The 12349-nt window shown below is 45.2% G+C and overlaps 1 protein-coding gene across 1 annotated transcript in view; it reads left to right on the forward strand.

Annotated features, from left to right (window-relative positions):
* The window catches only part of SUSD5 (sushi domain containing 5), a 39164-nt gene that overhangs the window by 23785 nt on the left and 3030 nt on the right, over nucleotides 1-12349 (forward strand). Inside the window, exon 4 of the mRNA XM_061997445.1 lies at nucleotides 4978-5166. Within this exon, the coding sequence (XP_061853429.1) occupies nucleotides 4978-5166 (189 nt within the window). The remainder of the gene's footprint in view (nucleotides 1-4977; nucleotides 5167-12349) is intronic.

The following is a 12349-nucleotide window of genomic DNA, read 5'->3' on the forward strand; positions in this document are numbered from 1 at the left end:
CAGTGGTGTCCCCTGGGAAAACTCCACTGAATTGGGTGCTTGTAACAAGGGATGTTTTACATCAAAGAGGACGCTTCGTGTCAGCTTTCAGGGCATGGTACAAGTAGCAATAGTAGATAGATTTCTATGGATTCCCAGTCCTGCCAAGGTGGCATGGGAGCTGAAGCCTGCATCTTTGCATGCTGAAGGGATTTGTTGCATTGGTCTTAAGCCATCCTTGCTGTACACAGTGTCTTATCAGGACATCTAAAAAAAAAACCCCTTTACAAACTGATGGGATGCTTGTAGCTTAAATCAAGAAGATGCTTCTGGAGGAATCTGGATTTGGAGGAGGGGTGCTGTGTTCTTAAAGTGACTTGTGTCAACTCCTTTCCAGAAATGACCTGCCACAAACTCCTCTCTACACATGGTTTGGAGTTAAAGTTGCTCTTCAGAGAGGCCATAATTCCTAAAAGCCAAGATGACAGAATGTGGTAACTGACAGTTAACAACAGGCATCTTCAGTTTCTTGTAGAAGTAGTTACCGAGGCCCTAAGAGGTCTGTAACCAGAGTCATCAGTAGCCCTAACATAGCCATGCTCAGCACTTACATCTTTGCTTTGCCACTTATTCTTGATTTCTACCCTTGTTCTTTATTGACTGTGGAGGTGATTTTCCCTCTAGGAGATAGGATGTGCCAAATTACTGCTGGCATGAGGATCTTCTGTGTATCCAGCACTGCCTTATATCTGTGCTGAGCTGCCTTACTGTGTCACCCCAAGCATCCTTGCTTACTGGAGGTCAGCTGTCGTTGCATGGAGCCCTGTTAGCTGTTTGACTCCATTGGCAATATGTGGCAAACTCAGGAAGGCTCATGATGTCCACGTTTCCAGGTTTGAGATGTGATGGTGCATGCGAGCAGGCAGAGGAGAGTGGGGCCCAGGCATCAAGGACATCAGGCTCTTCTACTGGGAAGCATGCATTGGGCTCATTTTTTTTAGCAAACACTAAGAAAATATGCTGGTTTATGGGAGGAGAGATGAAAGGAAAAGCAGTGCTCCAGATGGAGAGGTCAGCACTGGAGGAGTCCAGTCCCCATCTACCAGCGTCACCGCTACAGGCAAACCCTGTGGTCTCCTTAACAAAGAGCACTGCTGTTCCTCCCCATGACAAGCTGCTGCCAACACACCCTCTGTCACGCTTCGTGGCCCAGATCTGCCTCCTCTCAGGCAGGAATATGGCCTGAGTGCCAGCCCTGAAGACAGGCTGTTGTTCCAAACAAGCACACGCTTTGCCAGCCCCTGCTGCAAGGGCTGCTGACACAAACCTGAAGCCCGTCCCTAGAAGTGGCTCGGTTTGATGAGCTGCTGTGCCAGTATGTGTACCAGAAAGAAGAGGTTGGGCAAAAGGCTGAGCAGGAATTGCCATGGCAACTGAGACTGCAGCAGGATGAGGAGCCATAAGATGCTGCAACCTGTAAAAATCCCGTGTGCCTTACACAGGAGAGGACAGCAGCGAGATGGATGTGGGAACCTGAGGATGTCTTTGCAGGGTACAGCTTGTCTATGCTGTCACTCAGTATGCTCTGCAGCAAAGACATGACCTTACAAAGTTTCATATGAGACAGTCAAAAGTTCCCCATACACTTTTCATCCATGAACATCTTCAGAATCTCTGCTTTCCTTTGTGTTCACACATCAGCCAGATCTCTCCCTCAGGATCTCATAATTCTCCGTTAACAAATCTGTTGCCAAATCTTACAGTAAAGCTCCCTTTGGCTTTCTTCTTTCCTGCAAGGTTATAATGTGCTTTTTGGATGTGCTTGCAGTATTTAACTAATATGAGTGTTACTTTTCCTCTTCCTCTGGCCACAGGATTAAGCAGCATGGCTTTGTAGATAAGAATACCCTCTGAAATACAACTGTCCCATACAGTCTTGGGACAAATGCTCCCCTCAGAGCAGATACACAGCTCCCGTTTGTAGCAATGGAAGTAGTTACATAAATAAAGCACATGAAATGCAGGGGTCTGTGGCCTTCTTATGAGGCAATAAAATATTTTCTCATTGCTTTCATCCACATCAGTCTCTATTCATCCAACCAGTTCCCAGGAAAGGCATTAGCTGCTAACTGCTCCTCACTTCCTCAGATGCCAAGCCTCCGTAAGACTGCACATAAACCGAGCTTTGTGCAACCTCAGAAGCTTGGGGCTGTGGTTTTTTCCTGTCAGTGTGTGTGTATGCATAACTCCCACTAACTTCTGAAGGTGTTAGACAGCATATATGTATGTGTACAGTACAGAGAATAGACCTCAAAGCTTTGACTTTGGTAGCGTGGCCCTTAAATTAGTGGCAGATGTTTTCCAGCGCACCCGCTTGAGAAGTGATTAGCCAGGTCTACCAGGCAATTCCCAAGAGCCTGATGTCAGTGGGTGTTTATCACAGGGTCACTACAAGGCAAATGACTGGCAACAGAAGTACATCATATTTCTAAGTCAGCATGTATTTACCTCCGGCTGGGTCAGAAGTGGGTAGAGGATGGGAACGGCTGCAGCCAGCACTCACAAGGACCTTGCTGAATGTCCCTGGGGCAAAGGCAGGAAAGTCAGCTCTTGCAGAAATAGGAAATAAAGCTTTTTCTATCAGAACTATTGCCCATTGAAAAGTCAGGACGTGATCAGGTGTCCCGGGAAATGTTTGTAAGGTCTTGTGCTGATGCTGTCCTAAAAGTCAGCTCTACCAAAGTAGCGAGGGTGCTCTCTCCAGATGTTGCTCCTTCTGAGTGTAGTCCTGGAGGTCACTTTTCCAGCTTCCAAGCAAAAGTGTTTTCAAGGATTATAACCTTTGCTTAGCCAACTAATTAATTAGGTTTTTGTACCACAACCAACTGTTTCAGCAGGAGAGGTCAATAACAGAGCACAGACCTGGCGCTACGTTTCCCTTATCCCATGTAATTACCAGAACTCCTGAGCTATTCCCTATTAGCCCTTTCGGTTTTGCTTGTTCTGTATCAGGACAAAATCTGAATCTTCAGTTACTTTGGCAAGTGAAACAGTTGGGGTTTTTTTTCTCCCACAGTCAATCAAGGCTCTAGAACCACTGGAAAAGAACCTCCCAGATTTGCAGACCAGAGAAGTGTTTCTTTGTACCAACACTGCACTCTGTTCACTGGCTTTCTTCTTGCATTATAGGGCTTTTGTTTGATTGTGGGGTTTTTTCTCCTGTAACCAAGGGATGTCTCTTCCCAAAGGGACTGTAAAAAAAAGTGGAGGAAAAAGGGAACATCAGAGAAGTTCTGAGAGAGGAAGACTTTGAGAAAAGAGAAACCACAATGCCTACAAGTTCGAAGATCTTGGTAGCAATAACCAAGACTGTTCAAACCTGGAGAAGAGAATTTAGACTCAGTTTACACTAGTGTAGGTGGTTGTCTGTCTGCCTCCACTTTGCATTCTTTCATGCAACAGAAAACTCGGATCTGTTTTGTTTATAGTAATTTTTGCTTCCTGGCTTTTAGTGCTTCCATCAGAAATAGTATCAAACATCTCGATAGCTTTTGTATCCTGATAAATGTAGCTCTTCAGATTTCCACAGTGAGCAGAGCTGTGTTACACCTGGGTATTGTTAAGCTGAAGAGCACAAGCCACTGTTTGTTTTAGGGTGTGCCTAATCTAAAATAGAGGGAATTGAGTATCTGGGAGGAAACTTCTTATTTTGAGATAGACTGTAAGATTAGGGAGAGTCTGAAACACAACTGGCATCCACCCAGACCTTTTCTTTCTGTGAACGTGGACTGAGCCATTGCTCAGCCTCTGCCTGCTTGCTGCTGGGTAGTAGGCATTAAAGTGCTAGACTTAAACAATTTCATAGAATCACAGAATGGTAGGGGTTGGAAGGGATCTTTAGAGATCATCTGGCCCAACCCCCCTGCAGAAGCAGGGTCACCTAGATCAGGTCACACAGGAACTTGGTCCAGGCGGGTCTTGAAGACCTCCAAGGAAGGAGCCTCCACACCCTCCCTGGGCAGCCTGTGCCAGGGCTCCCTCACCATACAATTTCATAAGCTTTCCTGCAGATGACTCTGTCCAACCTTTTGCTGTCCAATCCCAGCCTACCCAAGTCTTTGTTAGCCTTTGTAGAAACAGGCAGAGTGGACAGCTGTAGCTTGACATCCTGGGCTGGCTTGTTGGAAGCAAAGCTCCTCTAGATGGATGCATCAAGAAGAGTGTGGCCAGCAGGTCTACTCTGCCCTGCTGAGGCCTCATCTGGAGTCCTGTGCCCAGTTCTGGGCTCCTCAGCTCAAGAGGAACAGGGAAGTGCTGAAGAGAGTCCAGCGCAGGGCCACCAAGATGATCAGGGGACTGGGACATCTTCCTTATGAGGAAAGGCTGTGGGACCTGGGGCTGTTTAGTCTGGAGAAGAGGAGACTGAGGGGGGATCTTATTAACATTTATAAATATCTAAAGGGTGGATGTCAGGAGGTTGGGACATCCCTCTTTTCTATAGTAGCCAGCAACAGGACAAGGGGTGATGGGATGAAGCTGGAACACAAACAGTTCTACTTAAACATAAGAAAAAACTCTTTCAGTGTTTCAGTGAGGGAGCCCTGGCACAGGCTGCCCAGAGGGGTTGTGGAGGCTCCTTCCTTGGAGGTCTTCAAGACCCGCCTGGACATGTTCCTATGCAACCTGATCTAGGTGACCCTGCTTCTGCAGGGGGGTTGGACTGGATGATCTCTAAAGGTCCCTTCCAACCCCTACCATTCTATGATTCTATGAGGTGCATCATCATTACACACCACAGTTACAGCCCAATACATACCTTCCCAATTACAGCTGGAAATAGTTATGAAGGCGGATAAGGGTGTGAACCAGAGCAGCTGTGAGAGCTCTGGGGATGTGTGTAAGCGTGTCCTCAGGGTAACTTTTAGCTCTGCTGTTAGCACTGTGTTAAAAGACTATTTATTGCAAGGTCTCTACAACCTCTTTTTCTTCTCCTTTCAGACAAGCCCTGTGGGGACCCCCCATCCTTCCCCAACACCATCCTACATGGCCACACCGGCTTTGAAATGGGGGACGAGCTGCTGTACATCTGTGCCCAGGGCTACGTCATGGGCAACAAGGAGACGGCGTTCACGCTGCTGTGCGACAGCTGCGGGGAGTGGTACGGGCAGGTTCAGGCCTGTGTCAAAGGTAAGCTCAGCCAGCACCCCTCCAGCAGCAGCCCTCAGGAGGCTGCAGCATCCCATCAGCCCAACACAGATGGTTTCAGCCTCACAGGGCTGTCTCCTGGGCACGTGCAGTCCCGGGGAAGGTCTTGGTGACTACAGCATCAATGACTTAGCTGGCCCAAGAGGGCTTGGACAATGCCATTGATGGAAATCTCCAGTAAACCACAGCAGATGATAATTTATTCACACTTGTATGAGCACAAAGCTGCTTTCTGGGTAGTAGGAGCCACTCAAAATGAGAAATCAGAGTTTGTTATGCCTTTTTTCCCCCCTATCCACTCACTCCATTTCAGGGATTCACTCAGTCTTATCCCAGCGTTACCATCCGGCTCCTGCCTCCCAGTCCACCACCTTCCCTCTTTGACCCCTAATACCCTTTTTCTCTAGTACACAGCATAGCTTTGAATTCCTGGTAAATAACCTCTGGAAAGCTCCTTCACCTGTGTATTTGCTATCAGAACCAGCTCCCTGCTGCAAATCAGCCGTTTATAATCTTGTATGTGCTCATTCTGTTATTCCATGTGGTTTGTAACTTGTCAAACTACTTAACCTCGTTTACTCAAGGAAAGGGATGACTACAGATATGACAAGAAATAGCAGAGGTATTTTGTTCAGAGTTCAGAAGCCATGTCCAGCCACAGACATTGTTTACCAGGCAGAGGGTACAATGCAGGTTCTGTGTGTCTTCTGCTGTGTTTGTTTTCACACGAAGCCACAGAAGCTGCTACAGAGCAGGTTACTGAATGAAAACTTGGTGCTTCATCTCACCTTTGTGAACCCAGAGCAACTACAGAGAAAAGCCAGTGTCTTTTTGTAGGCATGTGCTGAGCGTGGCCTGCACACAAACAGCATCTTTCCCTAACGTAGACCCGCTGAGGCTGCCCATGGCTTTATCACCAGCCTTATGTCTTCATATGATGCTGCAGCACTGAGGCCTTTGAGATAGCATCCTCCTTACAGAAAAGACAAGATGCCATGGTGGTACTCACCAGCTCAAGAGGGACAGGGGACTGCTGAAGAGAGGCCAGGGCAAGGACACCAAGATGATCAGGGGACTGGAGCATCTTCCTTATGAGGAAAGGCTGCGGGACCTGGGGCTGTTTAGTCTGGAGAAGGCTGAGGGGGGATCTCATTAACACAACAGCAGCTATCCAGATATTTACTCCATTAGAAGGAACGAAAGTGGATGTTTCTACCAAATAACTTGATTATTTTTGTTTTACAGAGAGATATCAGACTTTAAAGATGACATTTCTGGCAAAGCAGTTACATTTTAAGCAGAGGAATGGGCAGCTGTTGGGTAGCTGAGCTATCTATATGGGCTGCAGTTAGCATATCTGTTTCAGGACTTATTTATTCCTTAATGCCCAGCGGCTTGCAAAGGGTTATTTTTATTCATGAATATATAGCACCAGGCAGTGGATAATCATGACAAAAGGTCAAACTTGCTCTTAGTATGAAACGAGTCCTGCCTGTGCACAAGGGAACCAGACATTCAAAACCATCCAAAAGATGTAGAGATACAAAGAAAACCCCCAACCCCCTTGAAAGCCCTGTATCTTCCTAACTAGTTCAGTTTCCAGAACTCTTCTTGCAAGCAGCAGTTCAGATGATTAAGTAAAACACTGCAGGGAATGGAGGAGGAGCCTGGAGACAGAGGAGGGGGAAAAAGAGTATCTACATCTGATAAGCTGGTGGGTCTGAATCTCTCATAATCCACACCAAACTGGTATTCCTCTCTCCTCCACCGAGCTCAGTGAAAATGCTAACTTCATCACACCTAGAAAGAAAAGTGCATTACCCCAAAGGAAGGAAGGGAAAGAATCAGCCCATTGAAGTTGTGTGTGTTTCAGTGTTTTCCCTGTATGAATAGTCTCATTTCCCCTGTTTTGCCTGAGCCTTTTCACACGGCCGCAGGGGAGAGGAAAATATTTTTAGAAGAAATAGGCAAGTGTGGCTGTAAAATCACAAACATCAACACTGGAACCTGGGAGCAGATGTAACGTTGTGGATTATGATTTTGTAAAGTTATTTAAATGCTTCATGCTGAGGGGGCTTCCTTTCATTAACGTTTGTCAAACACTTTGAGGACATGGGCTAGAAAATACATGTACAATGAATAATTACACATGCAACCCTCTGAGTCGTAATTCTTTAAGCAAAGAGGCTTTCCAGGAAGACTGAAGTGTGTGATACTAGGGTTCATTGTTTGAGAAGTAATAACTCAAGTGAAAAAGAACCCCCTAAAAAAAGAGATATGATTAAAAGAAAACGCGATTCCCAATTGACAGATATTTTGGGATCAGAGGATTATGGTCATTATTAAGCACTCCAGAAGCCAGCACACACACACACACACACACACACTGCTTTTTCACTTTGAGGCAAGACAGTAAGATCCCTATCATGAAGGTTAAAGATGAGACTTAATGGAGAATTTCCATCCCTATTGTCAGAGTGAGCCATTTCTGTCCTAACTGGCTGACTGGAAAGATGGTCATGAAGCCACTTCAATGAACATTGAAAAGCTATGTTTAGAGGCTGGTAAGATGATAATAAGGGTCTCTCCTTCTGCATCTGAGCTGGGTGAGCAACTGGAAGTGTGAAGTGGTCCCAGTGATCTTTCACCAACACAATGGGTCCATGGGGAGAAAGCACCCATCAGAGGATAAAAAGCTGTAAGGCTTGTTGTTACACCTTGCATTGTCTCTGAGAGCAAGGGCAAGTCACTATCCTACTCTCTGCTGCTTACTCTACCTTGTCCATGACAGAGAGACAACATTTATCCAGCTTCATAAAGCTTTCTGAGATTAGCAGATGTTACAGCTGTATATTACCATCCTGCTTGCTAACTGCCACATTATGATGCTCAGCTGTCCAAGCAGAATATCAGACAACAGCAGTAATTGGGTTTTTCTCTTGTGCATGTAAAAGCATTGAGCCTGTCTTACATCCCCAGTTGATTGCTCAGAGCAAACACAAAGAACTATATCGCACTTCAGTGTTGTTTGAAGTAGCTTTGTGATCATCTTTCCTCTCTGTTTCGACCCAGTTAGGAGAGATGCAGTCCACTCTGGCAGCCAGGATGTAAGTGTACAACCATACAGCTGGCAAACTCATACATTAAACCAAGGATATATATCCATGGTGCATCAATACACAAAATACATGTCAAACCCTGGCCATGGGCACAACTGAACCAAATAACTTTGGGGTTATATTAAGTGGGTTCTGGATACAGCAAAGGATGTTGGAGGTTAAGAAAACAGTACATTACAAATGGCTTTTATGGATATTGTACACACCAGGTGATGGACTGTAATTTATAACCAAGATGCTTGCTAAGGAAAAAAAACAAGTGGCTCTGCCTAGTTAGTGCATCCTGCAATTTCTCATCATGAAAAGATGCTGTGTCCTAGCTGAAGACACTGGGATATTCAACCCAACCAAGCAACTTTAGGCAGAGAACAGGGAATTAGATGGTATCTGCAGTCCATTATTTTTCCTACTTCTGTGGAGAAAACACATTTATTTCACAGAACACCACCTGAAGACTGGCATTGTGGTAAGGTCTGAAAGCAGATGTGTGCATGACATGCTGTGGCTGACCTGCAGGCACAGAGCTAAATGGTGTTTGCTAAATGATTAGCAATTGCTAAATGATGTTTGTTTAGGGGTTTTCCCCCAGTTGAACCATAGGTTCAATATGAGAAGCATCATCCCTAATAACTTGAGGTAAAGGAATGGGGGGCAGGTCAGGGATGCATGGCATTAGGTTGTCTCCTCAAGAGTTGGTTTCCTCAAAGCAAAGACAGATTAGATGGCTGGGAAATGATGTCACATCTCTGCCCTTAAACTGGCTAAGAAGAATGCCACACATTTATCCTTTTCCTCTGTCTGCTTTGAGTTTTTCCAACTATTTTTCCAACTAGACTTTAGTCTAGAAAAGAGGAGACTGAGAGGGGATCTTATTAACATTTACAAATATCTCAATGCTGGGTGTCACGAGGTTGGGACTTTTTTTCTGTGGTATCTAGCAACAGGACAAGGGATAATGGGATGAAGCTGGAACACAAAATTTCCATTTAAACACAAGGAAAATCTATTTCACTGAGAGGTGAGGGAGCCCTGGCACAGGCTGCCAGGGAGGGTGTGTAGGCTCTTTCCTTGGGGGTCTTCAAGACCCACTTGGACACGTTCCTGTGCCCCCTGATCTAGGTGACCCTGCTTCTGCAGGGGGGGGTTGGACTGGATGATCTCTAAAGGTCCCTTCCAACCCCTACCATTCTGTGATTCTATGATTCTTTTTCTTTTTACCTTCTGAGGGTGCAAAGGGAGAGCTGTGGCAGACAGACAAAATCAGCGACAAAATACATTCGTGGCCGTCAAAACAATTTCTATGACAAACTTTGGTTCTCTTTCCAGGTCTGTCACTGAAAGCTTGTGTTGGATTAATGTGAAGTATCGATCTGGTATGAACTGGTTCTGCCAAATCAAATCAGTTTGAAAGATTATGATGGGTTATTTATTTATATTAGCAGGCTTTCTGCTACAATGAAGATCATCTTCCTGCTTGTAGCTGTTGCAAATGCAAAAGGCAATGCAATTTCTGTCTAATTCTCTGGTTGACTTGAGAGAAGTGTGTTTGTGTGCCTGATCCAACTCAAAAGGATAATTCTTAGAGATGCTGTAGCTGTGATCTGACTGATCTTCAGCAAATTGGCCTGTCTTCTCCTTTCCTTTCCCACCCTTGAAGACAGATGCCGGCTTGTTAAGATTTGCTGTAACTACTTTGAGATTCTTAGAATAAAGATGTTCTTATGCAGGAGAAATGTTTATGATGATGGTCTATGTAGAATCAAGTTTCAATTTCCTGTGCTCCAAAAATACATCCACAAAATATGCAGTGCATTTTATGGTTGTCCAAAATAGCAACACTCAAAATAGAGCTCGGATGCCAATATGCTATCTAGAAGAAAAATTAAACCGATCCTGTGTGGAAAACCAGGCTCTTTGTTTCTGCCTGTCTCTATGTTTGGTCACTTCTTTTTTTTTTTCACATTAGGATCAAAAGTTGAAGGAAGCTCTTGAGGACTGAATGCTTCCCAGAAAAGACAAGGGTAAATTAAAAGGGTTTTACCTTTTAATTGAGCTTCACGTCTTTGGTCGTTTGCCATTTCCAGCATCTGTTGCTGGAAAATGTTTCTTTCAGCCTCAGTAATCCCTCAGACAGTGAATCAAACTCACTGATCCTTCTGTCTGTCAGGGGAGGGTCGGGGCAAGACCTAACAATGACCAAATATAGAAAGATTTTGGTCTTGGACTAATTAATTACAGTGCTGGCTCTTCTTAAATCCAGACCTGCCGGGGTAGGAAGGAAGATGCAACCACGATAAAATCAGTTTCTATCTGCTTCTAAAATATCTATAAATAAAAGTTACAACTATTTTGGAGAAGAGGTGTAGCTGAACCTACTTGGGTTGTTGCTCTTCAGTACCCAGACTAAAATTCAGGGAGCCAGAAAGGCTCAAGAAAATGCTGAGGAGGTGAGCAAAGGGAAGCGCAAAAAAGTTGTGCAATCTGTTCCTGGAAAATCAAGCTCACCGCTGACTTTAAAGATTGTCATGGCAACACAAACTCACTAAACTCTAAGTCCAAGCCCCATTTGAAGGTCTGAGGCCCAGAAGAAAGAATAGAGTATTATTGCTGTGTAAGTCGATTCAGGATCATATAAATCAAAGCCTCAGAGTCAGGGGGTCTGTATTTCCTTTGATGCTTGGGGAGCTCAATAGTTGCTTTCATTTTGGCATCCCATAGGCTAACATTAGTTATGGTGATAGTCTTTGCAATAAACTGTAAAAATACAGGAGACTGTGTAGGAAAACACATTATAGCAGCTTTACAACTTAGGCCACAATCTGATTGTCAGAAGGAACAAGACTCCCTTATGCCGTGACGAGCAGCGCATAACCAGCTCCAATCTCAGGCTCTCTTTAGGCTACAATGGGCTTTTTCTTCACTCAGCTGAGCATTAAGAAAGCACCAATTCATTTCTATATATGCAGGATCAGGCCCAAAGACAGCAGGTTTGATGGAGGCTTGGTGGATGGTTCAACAAACCCTTAATCTGCTCTGATAGACTGAGGACTTGTCTCTTTCCTGACACGCTTTCGTAGGACTTTCCTCTGAAGGGCTGCAAGTACATGGCAGGAGAGGCACTAAAGGGGAAGAGCTTCAAATGCTACAGAAAGCCTGTTACTGCTTGTTAAGCATTCAGCAATGATCCATACTGGTCAACAGGATGAGTACTCGCTGCCCATTCGTATTGCTAACTAGAGAATAGATCTGGAGGGAACAGCACAAGCATACGTTTTTGTTCATGGGTGTATGTGTGTGCACTAGAGCACCATAAAGCAAAAATCCATGTACCATCCTCAGCTGGATTCCTGCAGTGTGAGAAGTGAGAGAGTGGCAGGAATAGAGGCACAGCAGGCACACAGGTGAAGGCAGACTCGTGTGATGACCCACCTCAAAACAGAAAGCAGCGACCACCACAGTTGGTAAATGGCGAGTTCTCACTTAACAGTGCTCCAGCTCATCCAGCAGACACCTAGAGGCTGTCTTGAGACACACTGGACTTCACTGAAGCAGGCATGCCTGAGCTCAGCTCTTAGCAGGAGGCTGGATGGTAAGCAGACAAAACAGCTTGAGGCCCCGTTTCCACGCAGAGACAACACCAGGGAGAAAAATCCTTCAGTGAAAGTGAGACAAGGGACAAAGTGAGACTATTGCAATGCTACATAGCCATGGCCAGTGCCACACAGAGCTCCATAAATACGTTGCTAAAATGCTTTGCTGTTCAGAAGTACCCTCTGCTGATTAACAACAGTCTGAAACACTGTTGGGAAAGATTTTATGATGAATTTCAAAAGTGAGCGTCTTACCAGGAAGCTTTCGGTCCTGAGGGGTGCACTCCCCTGTCTGTTAAGTGGTCTTTGCACCAGATGGAAGTTCTTCCCTGCTTTGGAGAGGACAAGAGAGGATCTAGAGAATTATACAAGCAGATGAGGACAGTAGGAGCAGCAGGAGAGAGAGAGGTCCATCGTTGGCCCTGTGTGCAGTGTTCACCTTACACCCTTGCTATG

Source organism: Colius striatus, chromosome 5 (assembly GCF_028858725.1).
Source record: "Colius striatus isolate bColStr4 chromosome 5, bColStr4.1.hap1, whole genome shotgun sequence".
NCBI classification, from domain to species: Eukaryota; Metazoa; Chordata; class Aves; order Coliiformes; family Coliidae; genus Colius; species Colius striatus.